Source organism: Dendrobates tinctorius, unplaced genomic scaffold, assembly GCF_039654945.1.
Source record: "Dendrobates tinctorius isolate UK_male_01 unplaced genomic scaffold, ASM3965494v1 ptg000026l, whole genome shotgun sequence".
NCBI lineage: Eukaryota > Metazoa > Chordata > Amphibia > Anura > Dendrobatidae > Dendrobates > Dendrobates tinctorius.
The window spans coordinates 11,958,760-11,980,226 of record NW_027361694.1 but is presented as its reverse complement, the minus strand read 5'-3'; the positions used below and the strand labels follow the sequence as shown (position 1 = coordinate 11,980,226).

The 21,467-nt window shown below is 43.2% G+C and overlaps 1 protein-coding gene across 2 annotated transcripts in view; it reads left to right on the top strand.

Annotated features, from left to right (window-relative positions):
* Nucleotides 1-21,467, top strand: part of TMTC4 (transmembrane O-mannosyltransferase targeting cadherins 4) — a 190,988-nt gene that overhangs the window by 126,871 nt on the left and 42,650 nt on the right. The window contains exon 1 of one of the 2 annotated variants that reach the window (XM_073569506.1): nt 21,103-21,189. The exons of the other annotated variant lie outside the window; for it this stretch is intronic. Coding sequence (XP_073425607.1) covers nt 21,183-21,189 — 7 coding nt within the window. The 5' untranslated portion in view covers nt 21,103-21,182. Of the gene's footprint in view, nt 1-21,102; nt 21,190-21,467 lie in introns of those variants that run through there. 2 annotated transcript variants of the gene reach the window in all.

Below are 21,467 nucleotides of genomic sequence, written 5' to 3'. Positions count from 1 at the left end.
AACAGACCAGCATTTAAAAGGTCAAATGTTGTGACAGATACCCATCTAAACTATTAACATGGGCACACAGTTTATAGACTGCTGAAAAAAAATCCTACGTGCATGCCTCATATCAGATGTCTTGTTGTTGAGAAATCCTCTTTCATCACTTTAATAACTCTGCCTCCAGAGCTTATTTTAAATAAATGGGGCGTTACCAGTGTGAGACAAGTAACTAACAGAACAGGAGAGATGAAATGTGTCTTCTTGCAAAAACATTTTTGCAGCTCTCTTGAGCTCTGCTGTATTGCAACAATAATCCACCCCTGACTGAAAGTGAGATGGAAGCTAAGAGGAGACTGCAAATATGTCAGTTATAATCACACACAGCTCTGCGGTGAGATCAGGAGAGCAGAGAGCGGTCATTACATATCACACTGGTAACACCCCCTTCATGTAAAATAAGTTCTGGGACAGAATTATCTTCCAGGCAGCTCCTCCCCAGAGCCTGGAAGAGCTAATTTACATAAAGTGATAAAAGATGATTTCTCCACAACAAGGCATCTGATATGAGGTATGTAGGCATAAATTTAAAAAGGCATATGTATTCATCCCTTTTGATGTGAAGCCCCTAAAAATTTCTGATGCAGTTACCTTCAGAAGTCTCGTGCTTAGTGAAAGGAAGTCCACCTGTGTGCAATCCAAGTGTCACCTGGTCTGTCACCTTTTCTGAAAACCAGAGGCTACAACACCATTAACCCCTTAATGACTGTTGATACTACTTTTAACAGCAGCAGTTAAGGGTACTTATTCCTCTGCGACGCTTTTTTTTAACGGCACTGAGAAATAAGGGTATAGCGCCACCAAGCGTCAGAAAATCTGGGGGTAGCCAAAACTACAGAAAACATGATTCGGGTAAGTTTTTACCGTCCCTAGTCTTGTGAGCGCCATTGTTCACCAAATAATGGCGATCGGAAAAAAAAAGGTCCAATTTTATATTAATTTCTTTTCTCCGCCATCGCTGGACCCACCTGCTCTGTCCCCCAGCCCTCCGTGTCATCTTCCTGGAAGAAAATGGTGGGCGCGTTGCGCCCACCGCGATCTGCCGGCAACAATAGATTTTTCCTGTTGGCTCGTTTTGATCACTGTGGTAGACCCTATCACAGTGATCAAAATAAAAATAAAACAGTAACGCAAATCCCCCTTTGTTCACCCCCTAAGTTAGGTAAAAATAATATAATAAAACATTTTTTTTTTCCATTCTTTGCCGTTCGTGTTGGGACAGTGGTTAGGGTTGGGGCTGTGGCTAGGGTTGTGTAGGGGTTAGGGGTGTGTTGGGGTTGGAGTTAGAATTGGGGCGTTTCCACTGTTTAGGCTAATCAGGGGGTCTCCAAACCCGACATGCCTGTCATCAATTCCAGCCAATTTTGCGTTCAAAAAGTTAAACTGTGCTCCCTCCCTTCTGAGTCCTGCCATGCGCCCAAACAGTGGCTTTCTCTCAAGGATGAGGTATCGACGTACTCAGGAGAAATTGCACATCAAATGTGGTCCATTTTCTCCTGATATCCTTGTGAAAATAAAGTTTGGGTCTAAAGTAAATTTTTTTTGTAAAAGAAAGTTAAATGTTACTTTTTTCCTTCAACGTTGTTATAGTTTTCATGAAGTACATGAAGGGCTAATAAACTTCTTGAATGTGGTTTTGCACACCTTGAGGGGTGCAGTTTTTAGAATCGTGTCTTTTTGGGGGTCAATATGACAAAGTACCCAAAAGTCACTTCACTTCAAATGTGAGGTGGTCTCTAAAAAAAAAAAAAAAAAAAAAAGTTTTGTTGGAAAAATTAGAAATCGCTGGTGAACCTTTAACCCATATGATGTCCTCACAATAAAAAAAATTGTTTCCAGAGTTTGACAGTGGCATTTAATGGGTTAATAGCCGCGGGTGGATCGTGATTTCAACTTCGGCTATTCCAGGCACATGTCAGCTGTTCAAAACAGCTGATATGTGCCAGAAAGGATGTGGGCTCACCGCCGGAGCCCACATCAAAGGGAGGGAAGCGACCTGCGTAGCACTAGTACGGTGGAGGTTGCAAAGGGGTTTATCAGAGAAGCAGCACAGAGGCCAAAGGTAACTGAAGGAGCTGCAGCGTTCCCAGAGACTGGAGTATCTGTACATACGACCACAATACACTCCATAGAGATGGCCTTTATGAAAGAGTGGGCAGAAAAAAGCCTTTACTTATACACAAAAATGTAAGGCTCCCTTCAGTGTGCAGCTGTAACAGAACACTTAGACCTTCTTCAGTGTAAGCTAATTCAACAGAGGGGCCAAGCCTCAAAGGCTGTGAGTGACAGATCTCACACCTTGACTAGCCCAGAAATGGACAAATGCTTGCTTGCAATGGAGTCTTGCTAAAGCTGCAAATACCTTCTAGAACATTACAGAAACATAACTCCATAAGACGTTATGACAATACTATACTTCTTAGTCATACATTGTGTATATATTTTCAAATCCTCAGAACATGGTGAACGTGTAGCAGGGGCCCAGCCAGATCTGATGGTGCCAAAACTTCCGCCCTAGGACAGTCTATTAAAGAATTAGGACCATTCTTAGGTTTTGGACATTTTAGCTGCAGCGGCAAGGGAAAGGAATTTAGGTTCAGCACAGAGGCTATAAAGGCAAGTGTAAGGCCAAGTGGTCTCTCTCTCTGGTATGCTTCCCAGTCGCTTCAAAAGTGGGAGTCGTGTCGAGTAACGTGCTAATAAGGGACCAAGGTGACAGCTGGCAGCCCATACCCCCTGTGGCCCAGCACACACCGTCGAACATCAACGTGGTAATTGACATATATTCAGCTTATATCTTTTGTCCTACCCCTATCTTTGAAAGGGAATCTGTCAGCAGGTTTTTGCTATGTTATCTGAGAGCAGCATAATGGAGGGGCTTAGATCCTGATTGCAGAGATGTGTCACTTATTGGGCTGCTTGTTGCAATGTCGATAAAATCTGTTTGATTACCAGGAGATTATCACTACAAGACTAGGTGTTTTGTGCCTCCTAGTCAACGATTATGTGTAACCCTGCCACACCACTGATTGGCAGGTTTGTGCATATATTATACATTGACAGAAATCTTCTAATCCGTGTTGTGGTGAGGTTATACAGAGCTCAGCATTCTGAGCACTGCTAGATCTTTAGATCTACAGCAGAGAAAATTTTAATTGTATCATAATGACAGCATGCAGAGCAGCAGGAATCCGAGTGCGTTGTTAGTGACACAATGTACATCACTAACACATTTTTTTCATTAAAATTGCCACCGTAATTCTTATAAAAAAGCACTTGATATAGTTATATCTTACCTGCTCTTTTAGTCATAGGGGTGTGCTTCATTGTGTTTAGTCAGGGTTGTCCCCGCCCCGCAATCTGAAATATGTTCCTGGGGTTGTGCCAAAGTCACTCTAAATCCCGCGCTCGCGCTATACACATGCTCTGATAAGGGGTTAGGGGATGGGGTTACTTTATTAAAATTTGAGAGAGTATGGCTGTTGGCTTACTGGGACTAGGCTATTTAAAAAAAAAAAAATTATGATGTCATTTCCTTGCTCAACTTCTTTTTCATTCTCCATTTGAATATCATAATATCATTACATACCATCTTCAAGTACAGTGCTGTGTAAATTAATTGGGATGAAGCATTTTTTTTTAAGTAAAATCGTAAGTTGGTTACCAGTCAGTGATTCAAACCAGTTTTAACTGCTTTGAACATGTGTGAGTGCCTGCTCAAAGCAGTTAAAACTGGTTTGAATCACTGACTGGTAACCAACTTTAAGATTTTACGTAAAAAAATGCTTTGTCCCAATTAATTTTCAAAGCACTGTATAATGTTTACACACACAAAACAAATATAAGTGAATGAATATATATATATATTATACACACACAGTACAGACCAAAAGTTTGGACCCACCTTCTCATTCAAAGAGTTTTCTTTATTTTCATGACTATGAAAATTGTAGATTCACTCTGAAGGCATCAAAACTATGAATTAACACATGTGGAATTATATAATTAACAAAAAAGTGTGAAACAACTGAAAATATGTCTTACAGTTGTGACCAAAAGTATTGACACCCCTGCAATTTTGTCAGATAATTCTCAGTTTCTTCCTGAAAATGATTGCAAACACAAATTCTTTATTATTATCTTCATTTAATTTGTATTAAATGAAAAAACACAAAAAGAATTGTCCTAAAGCCAAATTGGATAGAATTCCACACCAAACATAAAAAAGAGGGTGGACAAAAGTATTGGCACTGTTCGAAAAATCATGTGATGCTTCTCTAATTTGTGTAATTAACAGCACCTGTAACTTACCTGTGGCATCTAACAGGTGTTGGCAATAACTAAATCACACTTACAGCCAGTTGACATGGATTAAAGTTGACTCAACCTTTGTCCTGTGTCCTTGTGTGTACCACATTGAGCATGGACTAAAGAAAGAAGACCAAAGAACTGTCTGAGGACTTGAGAAACCAAATTGTGAGGAAGCCTGAGCAATCTCAAGGCTACAAGTCCATCTCCAAAGACCTGAATGTTCCTGTGTCTACCGTGCGCAGTGTCATCAAGAAGTTTAAAGCCCATGGCACTGTGGCTAACCTCCCTAGATGTGGACGGAAAAGAAAAATTGAGAAGAGATTTCAACGCAAGATTGTGCGGATGTTGGATAAAGAACCTCGACTAACATCCAAACAAGTTCGAGCTGCCCTGCAGTCCGAGGGTACAACAGTGTCAACCCATACTATCCGTCGGCGTCTGAATGAAAAGGGACTGTATGGTAGAAGGCCCCACTTCTTACCCCGAGACAAAAAAGCCGGGCTGGAGTTTGCCAAAACTTACCTGAAAAAGCCTAAAACGTTTTGGAAGAATGTTCTCTGGTCAGATGAGACAAAAGTAGAGCTTTTTGGGCAAAGGCATCAACATAGAGTTTACAGGCGAAAAAAAGAGGCATTCAAAGAAAAAAAACACGGTCCCTACATGTCAAACATGGCGGAGGTTCCCTGATGTTTTGGGGTTGCTTTGCTGCCTCTGGCACTGGACTGCTTGACCGTGTGCATGGCATTATGAAGTCTGAAGACTACCAACAAATTTTGCAGCATAATGTAGGGCCCAGTGTGAGAAAGCTGTGTCTCCCTCAGAGGTCATGGGTCTTCCAGCAGGACAATGACCCAAAACACACTTCAAAAAGCACTAGAAAATGGTTTGAGAGAAAGCACTGGAGACTTCTAAGGTGGCCAGCAATGAGTCCAGACCTGAATCCCATAGAACACCTGTGGAGAGATCTAAAAATGGCAGTTTGGAGAAGGCACCCTTCTAATATCAGGGACCTGGTCCTTAGCAGTGGTTTCCTAGTAGCTATGTTACCATGAAGGCCTGCTGCACAAAGTCTCCTCTTAACAGTTGTAGAGATGTCTGCTGCTAGAACTCTGTGTGGCATTGACCTGGTCTCTAATCTGAGCTGCTGTTAACCTTCGATTTCTGAGGCTGGTGACTCGGATGAACTTATCCTCCACAGCAGAGGTAACTCTTGGTCTTCCTTTCCTGGGGCAGTCCTCACATAAGCCAGTTTCTTTGTAGCGCTTGATGGTTTTTGCCACTGCACTTGGGGACACTTTCAAAGTTTTCCCAATTTTTCGAACTGAATGACCTTCATTCCTTAAAGTAATGGTGGCCACTCATTTATCTTTACTTAGCTGCTTTTTTTATTGCCATAATACAAATTCTAACAGTCTATTCAGTAGGACTATCAGCTGTGTATCCACCAGACTTCTGCACAACACAACTGACGGTCCCAACCCCATTTATAAGGCAAGAAATCCCACCTATTAAACCTGACAGGGCACACCTGTGAAGTGAAAACCATTTCCGGTGAAGTTCATCAAGAGAATGCCAAGAGTGTGCAAAGCAGTAATCAAAGCAAAAGGTGGCTACTTTGAAGAACCTAGAATATAAGACATTTTCAGTTGTTTCACACTTTTTTGTTAATTATATAATTCCACATGTGTTAATTCATAGTTTTGATGCCTTCAGAGTGAATCTACAATTTTCATAGTCATGAAAATAAAGAAAACTCTTTGAATTAGGTGTGTCCAAACTTTTGGCCTGTACTAATATATATATATATATATATATATATATATATATATATATACACATACAACGACAAAGCAAAGTCCAGCAATAACGTGAGCAATCCAGGATGCTGTTAAAAAATTTTTTTTCCTTTTTATTCATAAATCCATTAAAATGCAATGGTCCAAGCAGTTCAAAAACAGCAATAACGCAGGAAAGTAGTGCAGATAGGACTACGCGTTTCAGCGGTAGAACCCGCCTTCTTCACGGTCCAAAATCAGATTTTGGACCGTGAAGAAGGCGGGTTCTACCGCTGAAACGCGTAGTCCTATCTGCACTACTTTCCTGCGTTATTGCTGTTTTTGAACTGCTTGGACCATTGCATTTTAATGGATTTATGAATAAAAAGGAAAAAAAATTTTTTAACAGCATCCTGGATTGCTCACGTTATTGCTGGTCTTTGCTTTGTCGTTGTTCACATTTGTATGGATGGACTCCTACATCCAGATCCGGGCACAACGGAGTTAACCAGGTCAGCTGAGGTTCCAGGTGGTTCACAGGAGTGAGCTGGTCTACATTGTTGGATTTATATATATATATATATATATATATATCTATCTATCCAAGCCCTAGGTTTAGTAATGAGCAGGTTGTCTGCCAGATGCCCTAATTACTGAAATGATACATAAAGAGTTAAATAAAACACACACACGAAATCTGCGTGAAATGGTGTTTTTTTTTAAATTGAAAAATTGTGTGAGCTCCCACGTAATTTTCTTAACCAGCAGAGGGAAAGCCGACGGCTGATGTTAATATTCTGGGAAGGAGTCAATAGCCATAAAGGTTCCCAGGCTATTAATATCAGCTCACAGATGTTTGCTTATGCTTTACTGGCTAGTTTACAGGGGAACCCTAGAAAAAATTTTTACATGGGTCCCCCTATAAAATCGAACCAGCAAAGGCTAGGCAGACAGCTGCGGGCTGATATTAATAACCTGGGAAGAGGCCATGGATATTGGCAACCCCCAGGGTAAAAACATCAGCTCTCAGCTGCCCCAGAAATGGTGCATCTTATAGATGCACCAATTCTGGCACTTAGCCTTTTTCTTCCCACTTGCCCTGTAACAGTGGCAAGTGGGGTAATTGTAATTAATTTGTGGGGTTGATGCCACCTTCGTATTATCTGGTGACATCAAGCCCATGGATTAGTAATGGAGAAGCGTCAATATTGATACCTATCCATTACTAATCCTATAGTTATGTGGTAAATAAACGCACAGCCAGAATAAAGTACTTTAATTTAAATAATCACACAGACTCCTTTATTGAGTCTTAATTTACCATACTTACTGCATCGCCTAATCTCCGACTCCCTTGATCTCCTGCAACAAAAATAAAATAATAAACCAACTTCTACTCCCTGTCAGACGTAGTCCATTTACCGAGTGTCCTACAACGATGTCACATGTAGAACAGTCCCATCGGGAGATGTGACTGCTATGCCCAGCTTCCGGTGATATACTACAGGATTACATCCTATCCGTGTATCACTGAGAGTTCACGCTCTCACAGCGGTGTGCCGCAAGTGAGAACCAGAGCTGATCAGCTGATGTACTCCGTTGAAATCTCATGGCAGTGCAGTGCTACACTATGGGAGGGATCACCTCCTGCAGGGTTGGACTGGCCTACCGGGAAACCGGAGAATCCTCCGGTGGGCGCGCCCCCTTGCCAGCACCACAATTCCTGCCTCCTTCATTTGCCTGCTCTGGCCTGTATTCTGATCAGGTGCACTGAGCTGTGAGTGTTTTTCTATCCCACTGCTGGTGGCCGTCTGCACTGCTCAGCAACAAGTGATGTGAAGTGAGGGCTTTCTCATCATCTGCTGCTGTCGCTTCTATTGATCTCATTGTGCTCACCGCTCTCTCAGCTGCGGAGTTGTTAGGAGTCGGATTCCTGCGTTTATTCAGCAGGGATCCAGATCCTCACATTCTGCACGCTCCTATTTTTCCACTGCAGAGGAGATTGCATTGCAGCAAATCTCTCCTGAGGCTAAGGCTAGTTTCACACTAGCGCTTTTGAGCGCAGCGATGGCCTGCGCACGGCCGCCGCTAAGCCCCACCCCCTGCCACGCCTCCGCCGGTAGCTCCGCCTACCGGCGCATGACGCTGCATGCGTCCTGCATCCCCTATCTTTATCACTGGGGGAGCAGGCCGTGCGCAGTATGCTTTTGGCGGCGCATGCGTCCTTTTGACGGTGCGCCGACCTGCGCCAAACGCAACCTGCTGCAGTTTGGTTGCGCCGGCGCACCGTCAAAAAGGCGCATGCGCCGCCAAACGCATACTGCGCACGGCCTGCGCCCTCAGTGATAAAGATAGGGGACGCATGCAGCGTCATGCGCCGGTAGGCGGAGCTACCGGCGGAGGCGTGGCAGGGGCTTAGCGGCGGCCGTGTGCAGACCGTCACTGCGCTCAAAAGCGCTAGTGTGAAACTAGCCTTAGTCCTTCTGTCCTCTTACTGGGCATGCTCATGGGATGATCTCCCATTGGAGATCGGGAGTCGTGCTCAGGTCCCGCTCCAGTTCTCATTGGTCCATCTCAGAGATCTGGAGGTGTGCAGAAGGTCCCGGCTGCTATAAAAGGCACGCATGGCTGTTCCGCCTTGCGCTAGTATAGTCATACTTGCTGTGTGTATGAGGACGGATGCATGATTCTGGTGACTTACTCATTTGAAACCCCTTCCCTCTGATATTACTCATGTGAATAGGGACTGAGTTAGTTTCAGCGCCAGCGCTCCTCTGCTTCAACTTGCACAGCTGCTAGCATCCGACATTGCGCTTGCGCCTTGCCTTTGTTGTTTGGCGGCAGTGTCCACGCCGCACTGCAGTAGCAGCCTCCTTTGTGTTCGCAGTTGCAACGCCGCGCACACTGTAGGTCTAGATGGACGTAGTACCGCCGTCTTGGGCTACCCCTATGACCATATACCGTGTGTGCGTTTTTTACTGAGTACTGTGACTACAACAGGCTCAGTTATTTGTGTTTGTACTTTTGGCATCTCCGTGAGTTTAACTGAGATTGCTCTGTGCACCTGGGTGGAGTTTAACCCTGTGTGCAGTACCACCATATTGCTCCTGCCACCACTTAGCAGCGGTTATTTCACCTACTGCACGGTGGACCCCGAGTGGCGAATGCACTTTATTTATATTTTTATTTAGTACGTTCCACCGTTCCTAACAGGAGTGCTTGATGAGATCAATAGAAGCCGGCAGCAGGTGATGAGAAAGCCCTCACTTCACATCACTTGTTGCTGAGCAATGCAGACAGCCGCTGGCACCGGTTATGGAATAATGCACTTACATCAAAGCCAGCACAGAGTAGACCGAGACTGCACTGCAGACACAGCACAGGAGCACCTAGAGTGGAGTTGATTTTTGGAGGAATGATGTTACCGGCATGGGCAGGGCCTTCTACAGTCCAGTGAAGACCCGATGGCTATAAGCTGTGATGTGCTAAGGCTGCTGCAGAGGAGGGAAATGACAGGCTGCACCATGGAGCCGTGTGAGGAGGGGACTGAGAGGCTGCACAATGGACCTTTGTACAGATGGGAATGAAGACCCAGGACTCAGTGTGAGTACTCTGAGGATGGATGTTGAAAAGGGTTGATGTAACTTGAGTGGGGCTGCATAAGGATGGTGATGATGAGTCTGTGTGGAGAAAGGGGGGAGTGAGAAAAAGACTCTTGGTTCAGCGGTGAGTTCACCACAGTTCACCTGGAGAAATTTCTCAAACTGAACTGCGGTGAACTCTGAGACTTTCTCACTGTGCTAGCTGTGATCTCACTGAGGTCACTGCAGTTCAGGCCAGCTGAGAACCCAGCCTCAGTTACCCACAGTAACCTCGATGATGTCACCACTAGTCACTGATTTGCGCTCACAGCAGCTCATTCACCAGTGGTTCCCAACCTGGATGATGGCATCTTGGCAATGGAAAGATCCGGGTAAAGCGCCATAATTGGTGCATCTAATAAATGCACCTTTTCTGGGTGACTGAGTACTGCTGTTTTTAGGCTGGGGGGTCAATATCAGTGGCCCCTTACCAGTCTGAGAATACCAGCCTCCAGCTGTCTGCTTTGGCAAGGCTGGTTGTCAAAAATGTGGGGGATCTCATTTTTTTTGCAATTACTTTATTTAAAGACTTAAAAAAAACAGTGTGGAGACCCCTCTATTCTTGATAACCAACCTGTAATGCCTGCTGCAGCACAGCAGCACACAACCTCCACCAAGGGGTGCAAGTGAAGGAAATTAAGGACACTCACAATGAAACCACAGAGCAGCAGGCAGGAGCCACTAGGTGGCAGAAGAGTAGCCAGAAAAGCCAGGACAGTAACAGAGAGGGAATGAAGTACCAGAGGTCACAGCAATACATGTGGGTAAGAAACAAGCTAAAGAAGACAGATCCAGTCAGGAGCAGGAAAGCCAGAGATGGAAGACAGTCAAACAGGTCAGCGGACAAGCCAAGTAAAATACCAAGAAGTCACAACACAAGAGAGCGAGTCCTACAATAAGCGAAGTCACGGGAAAACAGAAACAGGACCTAGGTAAATGGATAGAGGACAAATCAGGATATAATGGGGTCAGCTGCTCAAGCCAGAGACAGGAACTATGACATTGCTTGCAGGTAACAGCAGACTGAAATAGCCAGAAAGATACCAAAATGAGGCAGGGAAGATTAACCCCCGCATGACCATCCTGGGAGAGAATAATCAGAAACAAACCCCGGATCATGACACAACCTTGTTGAAGCTGACAGCTGAGGGTTGCAGCCCCAAGCTGTCAGTTTTGCCTGGCTGGTTATCAAAAATACAGAGGAACCCATGCCAGTTTTTTCTTCTAATTGTTTATGTAGAGCAGATTAATGAATACTCCCATCAGCCTGCAAGGAGTTTGTATGTTCTCCCCGTGTTTGCGTGGGTTTCCTCTGGGTACTCTGGTTTCCTCCCACATTCCAAAAAGACATACTAATAGGGAATTTAGAATGTGAGCCTCATCGGGGACAGTGATGATAATGTGTGCAAACTGTAAAGTGCTGCGGAATATGTTAGCGCTATATAAAAGTAAAGATTATTATCAGCTGCTCCAGCTCTTGCCATTATTATTAGCAGCAGGCATAGGTTGATGGGAGCAATAGTCCCATTAACTGACGCCAGTGACCGGAGGTAAACTTTATACCTATGATCACTGCTGCTGGCTCATGCTGTCATTTGACAGCATGGGAATCGCGGCTGTCTGACCAGTGGTGATGATTTTACATCCGATCAGCAGCAGTGTTTGCTGCACTGTCATGTACATGACAGCATGGCAAATAGAATCATAGAATCGTAGAGTTGGAAGGGACCTCCTGGGCCATCTGGTCCAACCCCCTGCTCAAAGCAGGATTCGCTAAATCATCCCAGTCAGATGTCTGTCCAGCCTCTGTTTGAAGACTTCCATTGAAGAACTCACCACTTCTCGTGGCAGCCTGTTCCACTCATTGATCACTCTAACTGTCAAAAAGTTTTTTCTAATATCTAATCTGTGTCTCCTCCCATTCAGTTTCATCCCATTGCTTCTAGTCTTTCCTTGTGCAAATGAGAATAAAGTTGATCCTTCTACAATGTGACAGCCCTTTAGATATTTGTAGACAGCTATTAAGTCTCCTCTCAGTCTTCTCTTTTGCAAACTAAACATTCCCAAATCCTGCAACCTTTCCTCATAAGACAGGGTTTGCAGACCGGTCACCATTCTGGTCGCTCTTTTCTGAACTTGCTCCAGTTTGTTGATGTCTTTTTTAAAATGTGGTGCCCAAAACTGGACACAATATTCCAGATGAGGTCTGACCAAAGAGGAGTAGAGGGAAATAATGACTTCACGTGATCTAGACTGTATGCTTCTGTTAATACATCCTAGAATTGCATTTGCCTTTTTTGCTGCTGCATCACACTGTTGACTCATATTCAGTCTGTGATCTATTAGTATACCAAGTCTTTTTCACATGTGCTGTCACTTAGCCCTATTCCTCCCATTCTATATATGCTTTTTCCATTTTTATTGCCCAGATGTAGTACTTTGCATTTCTCCCTGTTAAAAACCATTCTGTTAGTTGCTGCCCACTTCTCCAGTTTATTTAAATCTTTTTGAATCCTCTCTCTCTCTTCTCTAGTATTAGCTATCCCTCCTATCTTTGTGTCATCAGCAAATTTAATCAGTTTACCCTCAATTCCTTCATCTAAATCGTTGATAAAGATGTTGAACAATACAGGGCCCAGGACAGAGCCCTGTGGTACCCCACTTGAGACATTCTTCCAACTGGATGTGCAGCCATTTACGACCACTCTTTGGGTCCGATCACTAAGCCAGTTATGAATCCACCTAACAGTTGCCTTGTCCATTCCATACTTAATCATTTTTTCAATAAGGATTGTATGAGAGACTTTGTCAAATGCTTTGCTGAAGTCAAGATATACTATATCTACAGCATTTCCTTGATCCACCCAATCAGTGATACCGTCATAGAAGGAAATTAAGTTAGTCTGACATGACTTATTAGTTACAAACCCATGCTGACTCTGTTTAATCACTTCATTCTTATCCAGGTATTGACATACATGTTGTTTAATAATTTGTTCAAAGATCTTTCCTGGTATAGAAGTCAGACTCACCGGCCTATAGTTACCTGGGTCCACCTTCCCCTTTTTGAAGATAGGAACAACATTTGCTCTTCTCCAGTCTTCTGGCACTTCTCCTGTTCTCCAAGAATTTTCAAAGATTATAGAGAGGGGTTCAAAAATTTCTTCTGCTATCTCCTTCAGTACTCTGGGGTGTAATTCATCTGGACCTGGAGACTTGAATTCATTTAGGTTAGCTAAATGTTTCCTCACTATCTTTCTGTTTATAGATATCCTGGATTCTTCTATTCCCTTAATAGGACAGTGAATAACAGTTGATGTTACATTTCCTTTCTGAGAGAAAACAGATGCAAAATAGGAATTTAAAAGTTCAGCCTTCTCAACATCCTGTCTTACCATTTCATCATTTTCATCCTGTAAAAATCCTATAGCATCTTTGACTTTTCTTTTACTTTTGACATATCCCCAAAATCCTTTATTATTGCTTTTGACATCTCTTGCAAGCCTCAATTCATTTTCAGCTTTAGCTAATCTGATTTGTGCCCTGCAGGTTCTGCAGACAGCATTATATTCTTCTTTAGATATGCCTCCCTCTTTCCATTTTATAAACATTTTTTTTTTCCTTTTTAGCATGTGCTTAAGTTCTGTGTTCATCCATCCTGGTTTCCTTAAATGCTTCCTATTCTTCCCTCTTTTCGGAATTGTTAACAACTGTGCTTTGAGAATTTCATTTTTCAAGATTTCCCATCCTTCCTGGACATTTTTGTCTTTAAGGATATCCAGCCATTGGATCCCTCCAATTCTCTTTCTGAATCCCTTAAAATCTGCCTTTCTGAAATCTAACCTTGACGTCTGAGTCTTCACAGGTCTTCCGCCTCTAGTTATCCAAAATTCTAAAATAGCATGGTCGCTACCTCCTAGGGTCCCAGCCACTTTTACCTCCTCAACCATTTCCTCCCTGTTTATAAGGATTAGATCCAAGGTAGCAGTTCCCCTTGTTTTCTCCCTTACCTTTTGGAAGATAAAGTTGTCAGCAAGAGAGGATAAGAATTTCCTTGACCTGTTAGTTTTGCCTGAGAGAGATTCCCAACAAATGTCTGGATAGTTGAAATCTCCCATGACAACTATGTCATATTTTTTGGAGAACTTGGCCATTTGATGCATAAAGAGTTCATCCATATCTTCAGCTTGCACAGGCGGCCTGTAGTAAATGCCTACAATGGTGTCCTTTCCATTGTTCTGTCCTTGTATTCTTACCCAAACAGTTTCCACAGAACTCCCAGTCTCTGAAGCTTCAATCTCTGTGCAGATATACGCGTTTCTAACATACAATGCGACACCCCCTCCTCGTTTATCAAGTCTGTTTCTTGCAAATAAGTTGTATCCTTCTAGTCTTGTATTCGAATCATGTGTATTGTCCCACCAAGTTTCAGTGATTCCAATGACATCATATTTCTTTTCCTGTGTTAGTAGTTCCAATTCTCCTTGTTTGTTGCCCATGCTTTGTGCATTAGTATAGAAACATTTTAGTTTGTGATTGGTTTCTCTTTCTCTAATATTTTTATTAATTAGATTCTTTCGTCTTTGTTCTTCCTTTCCACTTCTAATAGCAGAGTTCTCAATAGCATTTGTCAGGTGTATGGCTTTTTCTGGTCTTTTGCTTCCCTTCCCATGTTGTTCTAGTTTAAAGCTCTCCTTACAAGTGTAGCAAGGCGACTTCCAAATACCTGCTTTCCAGTCTTCGTAAGGTGCACCCCATCTCTAGCAAGTAGTCCATCGTATAAGTAGTTCACTCCGTGATCCAGAAATCCAAATCGTTGCTGACGGCACCATCGACGTAGCCAGTTGTTCACCTGCAGAATCTTATTCCACCTCCTTGTTCCATGGCCATCCACTGGGAGGATGGAAGAGAAGACCACCTGCGCTCCCAGTTCTTTCACTTTCTTGCCTAAGTCTTCAAAGTCTCTGCAGATGGTTTCCAGGTCGTTTCTTGCGGTGTCATTTGTCCCCACATGTAGTAGCAGGAATGGGTAGTCATCTGTAGGTCTGAAGAGTCCTGATATCCTGTCAGACACATCTTTAATTTTTGCACCTGGAAGACAACACATTTCTCTTGAAGTTATATCCCGTCTGCAGATAGCGGCCTCAGTTCCTCTCAACAGGGAATCCCCCATGACCACCACTCTCCGTTTCTTCTTCACATTTTTCTTTCTCCATCCAGGAGGACTCTGAAGGCGTACAAGGTTGCTGCTTAGTGGCAAAGTCTTATCCTGATGTATTTCTTCATCGTTTTCCTGCGTGAGAGCCTGGTACTGGTTTCTGAGCAGTATGGGTGCTGACTGCCTCCTGATCCTCCTGCTTCTCTGGGTCACATGTCTCCATTCCTCTGTTTCTTCAGGTGCACTTCGAATTTCTTCTCTTTCTGTAACATGAAGAGATAATTCTGCTCTGTCCAAGAACTCTTCACCTTCCTTAATGATCTTCAACGTAGCTAACCTCTCTTCGAGATTTTGCAACTTTTCCTCCAACAGGGACACAAGCTTGCATTTGTGGCATGTGAAGTTTGGCTTTTCCACTGGTAAATCTGTGAACATGTAGCAAGAAATGCAGCTCACCAAATGGCTCCTGGCCTCTTCCATCTTGAGATTTCTTAAAAACGATGAAAGATGAGCCCCGGTTTTTCCGATTTCCTCTTTTCAGCTGCAACGGCCAAAACCCAGTGATCGTTGAGCTCGCGGAGACTCTTCACTTATCCCAGAAGGCACTGGGAATATGCAAATGATCTCCTCAAGACTCTTCCCCTGGAACTAGATGTTCGGCTCCCCCATTCAAGTGAACTGGGTCTGGGTATTATTATGGTACCCGAACCCAAACTTTTTTTTAACATTTGGCCGGACCCGAATATACAGAGGTCCGCCCATCTCTAATCCTGTGTCTAGTGTGCAGGTGTCCTGTGTTTAGTGTGTGACTAGTGTGTAAATTTTCCTGAGCATTTTGTTGGTTTATCAGGTGATTGTTTGGACAGGTATATAGTTGGAAAAAATTCCATGATTATCAGCTTGACAAGATGGAAGCTAAGGGAAGGCTCTGCAGCTAGTACCTCTTAGGCATGGTGGGCCCCAAGAATGATATTCTCTGGTGGGCACAAACTACTCCAGTCCAATGCTGACCTCCTGTCAGTGTATCACCGGAGGCCGGGTAGAGCAGTCACATCTCCCGATGTGACCATTCTACACGTAAGATCGTCATGGGATACTCGTTATTAAATGAACTACGATGACAGGGAGTATATGTTGGTTTATTATTTTATCTTTGCTGCAGGAGATGCGGGCATCGGAATTAGGTGTTGGGTGATTATGTATATTGTATGTAATTATGTAAATGTTTTATTTTTACAATTGAACACAGGCGCCAGATGATGGGACTACTGTCCCATCATCGGCTCATGCTGTCACTGTTATATGTGACAGCTGACATGGCCATATGAGTAATAGTCCCATCAGACGACGCCTGGGTACACACATAGACACTCGCAGACAGACACGCACATATTCTCCGCTCACACACATTCTCTGCCCACACACATTCTCCACCCACACACTCTTCCGCCTTCCTTCCTGCAGCATTTTTGGCATGCAAATCCGCAAACCTTTTTACACCTGCGGTTTGCCTGTGGATTTGACTGACTCAATGTAAGTTAATGGGTGCAGAAATGCTGCAGATCTGCAAAAAGAATTGACATGTGGAAAATAAAACGCTGCAAATCAGGATGGAATTTTCCGCATGTGCACACCAATTCTGGATTCCCATTGATTAACATTGCTTGAGCAATCCTTTGTGGATTTGGTGCAATTCCGCAAAGAAAAAATGCTGTGGATACGCAACAAATTCGCAACGTGTGCACATAGCCTTATCCTTTCAATAATTTTAATGGTGGCAGTGCTGAGGAGGAGAAAAAGTTTCCAGAAAATGATGATTGCATCACTAACAATGCCCTGGGGACACTTTACATGCTACAAAGGACATGACAGGTTCTCTTTAAAGGGGTAATTACTACATGCTGAAATATGAATATTGCTTTTTCATAATTTGAAGTCTTCTGACAAAAAAATCTGTGCTTAGATTCTGCCTAACTGCTCGGTAAGACAAGCATATTGTATGCACAAGTGCTCTCCATGTTAATATCAGATAGCACACAAACCAATGTCATTCAATAGGACTGGTCAGATGATTTTTTTTTTAACATGGACTGTGTGTCTATGTGAAATATAAATAGCAGCATGTACTGTATTTTTGGGGTTATGAGATGCACTTTTTCCCCAAATTGGAGTGAGATCTCAATCTGCACAATGAAATAAAGAGATACTGAGGGCACTAACAAGATGAAAAATGGGATCACACTTAATGAGTTGAGTTAAGTGAATATCTTCAGTTCCCCGCTTATTCGGCAAGCTATAACCCTTGCGGAATAAGCTACAGCGGGAACCCTGCTTCCTGGATCGCGTCAGCTGAACAGCAGATTGCCCCTGCAGCTGCATGTGTCGCAGCTGTGTCATAGTCACAGCACATGCATGGAGAGCCCAACACACAGGCTCTCCATGCATGTGTTGTGACAGTGACACATGCAGCTGCAGCAGCGATCAGCTGTTCGGCTGGCGGGATCCAGTAAGCCGGGCTCCCGCTGTAGCTTATTTGGCAAGCGCTATAGCTTGCCGAATAAGCGGGGAACCGAAGATATTCGCTCAAGTATTAATGAGCACAAACAACTGGGAAAAAAAGTGTGTAAAAATGGCAAGGATCACCAAGATATACAAAATTAAATAAATTTATTAAAGTACAAATATACAAGAATGACAAAAACACATGTAAAAACAAATAAAACAGCCCAGAGAGTGGAATATGTAACAACTGGAGTACCATATAAGGACCATCCAGACTTCTTCACTATGTGTACCAGGGGTATATTATAAGTAAAATCAAGCTGACCTGGGAAAATACATATGTAAGCAGTATAACAGACAATATAATGCAAAATCAAGCACTTCAAATATGAACAGAAACAGAATAGTCCATATTGAATAAGCCCCAATAAAATATTAAAGGGGAACAAAAAGAAATCTGGTGATATCCCAATGTAAAAGATGAATTAAATACCATAAGGAAACAAGAAGATCCCAGGAGAGCAAGACTATATAAGACTTGTTGGTAAGTTAGTCAAATGAAAGTCACCCAGTCAAAACATATTGCGTGGAGGAAACCCCATGCATATTGCCACGGAGCGAGGCTTCCTCAGGGGTAAGCAGATCTCAATCTGCGCATGTGCTGCTTCCAGCGGCCATTTTCTGAAAGTCACTGCATGGAAATCAGTGGCAAAGCGGGGGACTCCACTCAACATCAACATTTTCTGACCGCTCAGGGCCTAAATCCTCACAGTGGTGGGACAGAACCCCCCTCCCAGCCGGAGCCCCCAGCATCTCCCCACTCCTGTTGCTGCTGCCATTTTCCTGCAGCAAGGACCCTGCCTCCTGTGACCCCGCTCCACCGCAGCTGCCCCACACCAGCATTTTATTTAAAAAAATTATTTTCACATTTTCCTCTCCAAAATTTGCGGTTTGTCTTATTCGTTGCAAAATATGGTACTTCTATATCTCGCATGAGACTCAGCTATTCAAATCTATGGGCGTACAAAAATCAGATCCAATGCAGATCATCTGGATTGAATCCGTGTTTTACAAATACATTGTAATTATCAAAAATAGCAAAGTGTATTTGGGCCTGTAACTTTTATTTACTTGTGATGTATAAAAACAGATGCCATTGGATGTAAAAATGGACATAGGGATGATGCACAGATGGACTGTAGATGAGAACAGATGAAAATCATCCTTTTTTTTTAATGAAAATAGGATGATTTTTCATATGCTTGTCTAAACCTGTAAAGCGCTGCGGAATATGTTAGCGTTATATAAAATAATTATTATTATTATTTTTACTAAACCTGGCCTATAAGTATATTTTCTTGTAGCAGATTTCTTGTAGAAATTTCTGCTTGTCTTTCATCTCAATGGAATTAATATAAATCATAATAAAGGGAGTTTTCATCGTAGAATTTTTTTTCCTCTGCAGTCTGGAAAATGGAGAGCGGTTCTACCACAACACAGTGGTATGAACAAGGGAAGATGATTTCAGCCTGACAGACATGCAATCTTCCTTTATTTAGGTAAGTATAGGATAAATAAATGATTTGTTTTAAGGTAGTGAAGACATCTATGTGTCTCAGGTGCCTGTAACACCCTAAATCATGATGCTTTACCTCCTCACTGAAGACTAGCATCCTGATTAGGAGTGCTACAGGCCCATGAAACATGTACCTATCTTCACTACCTTAACATGAATTCTTTATTATGTTCTTTGTCCATTACTTACCTAATTTAGGCTATGTGCCCATTTAGCGTTTTTCATGCAGAATATTCCTGAGCGGAAACGCACACCCTCTTCCCGGGAAAACGCATGCGTTTTATGAAGAGCTTTTGTAAGCGTTTTTGACGCTTTTCTTAAGCGTTTTAGCATGCGTTTTCCTATGCGTTTTTGCAATACAATTGAATACATGCGGAAACACGTGCGTTTCCGCAAAATTAATGAACATGTTGCGTTTTTTTCCGCTTCGCGTTTCCGCAGCGGAAAAAAAACGCACCATTAGCACAACGTGTGGATTCCATTATGTTTCCATGGGATGCTTTTCTTAAGTGTTTCCACAGCAGAAACACGCGTCTAAGGGTGGTTTCACATTTGCGCTTCCAACAGCAGCGTCGGCCTGCGCACGGCCGCCGCCAAGCCCCACCCCCTTCCGCGCCTCCTCCGGTAGCTACGCCTAGGGGCCCATGACGCTGCATGCGACCTGCGTCCCCTATCTTTAGCACTGGTGCGCAGGTATGCTTTTTGCGGCGCATGTGCCCTTTTGACGGTGCGCCGACCGGCGCCAAACGCAACCTGTTGAAATTTTGTGCACTCGGCGCACCGTCAAATGGACGCATGCGCCGCCAAACGCATACCTGCGCACGGCCTGCGTCCCCAGTGCTAAAGATAGGGGACGCAGGTCGCATGCAGCGCCATGCGCCCCTAGGCGGAGCTACCGGAGGAGGCACGGCAGGGGCAGGGCTTAGCTGTGGCCGTGCGCAGGCCGACGCTGCTGTTGGAAACGCAAATGTGAAACCACCCTAAAAGCGCTGCGGAAACGCTTAAAAAACGCAACGTGGGCACACAGCCTAAATTTAGATTGCATGTCCGTCAGGCTGGATTCAACATTTGCATAACTAATAGAAATCCATGTGTTTGCTGCTAAAACAACCCCATACATATGAGCTTACCAGATTTTGAGTTACTAAATTTCTGCCACAAATTGAATGTGTGACAATATACCCAAAATTCCACATAGCCAAGAATACGGTAGTGAAAGAAGGATACAGAAAGTTGGAGCAGAATGGTGAAGTGTTTCTAACATAATATATACACTGTAATGGCCAAGCAACAGCACACAAGCCTAAACTTATCATTTCCATTATTTGTAAAATAATAAGCTAGAGATGTGCAAGATACACTGCTATTGAAGCAGGAGCAATTGAGCATTCCGCTACATTCACAAAATGTGACTGCGCTACGGATTTTGCACTCCGTTTTCCAAAATTGAGGTAGAAATACATAGGTTTCGCTGAGATTTTTGAAAACGTTGTCTTCATGCTAGTGAGGCTGAATAAATACCTAAACTGTCATGGAACGTTGTTTCCAAGTATAAGGGATCTTATTAGCCGTGTGGGGAAGTTTGTAGGTCACCCACACTTGTGCTGATGGCTTTTACAGGACGATACAAGCTGCTTATAGCATCCAGTATTCTCTGTTCACAGGGGAGGCTATTCTGCTCTACATCAGAGAACATAACAGGTGACCACTTTAATATATATATAAAAACTGTGGTATGTATTTCCATTAAGTTTGTGTTTTTTTCTTTACGTAATCACTTGTGTTTTCATTTTTTGTTTAATGCTCAAATGGGTATTTTGAAGGGAATCGTAGTCATGAGTTTCATGGAAAAAAAATAAATTATTAAATACCACTACAGGCAAATTTGACACAGGACCTGAGGGGGTCTATGACACCGCCGCTCAAAAAAATATCAAAGGGAGAATCCCTGTGCTGTATAGTGCCCCTCAGGGCTCTCACATTCATTCACTGATTCAAATACTGAATGTGTGTGCTGCGCTGTACAGTACATGGCAAATCATTAATTCTCTTGCATTTCTCTCTAGTAGGAGACACACACCCATATTACATAATGTGCTATTACAAAAAGTAGTTAGATCGCAGGCAGGTTGTGCAAATACAGATCACAGCCTGAAAACAACTTTGATCACAGGAGAATGGCAGGTGAGTGTCAGCGCGGTCTGTGAATGGAGACAAAGTATAATAACACATAGAAATACAGTCTACTCTACCCATTACACAGGTATACTACTCACCACCAGAACTTGCGGCCTTTCTATACTCCTTGTTACAGGATTTAGCTGCAAGTTTCTACTGGATTACGCTTTCCTCTGTCATTTTACATTAACATAAGCCAATATGTCTGACATGCTCTGCGTTACAATAACAAGCTTTCTGTCTAGGGACTATTATATGTAGCATGTTAGCCGATGAGTAATGAC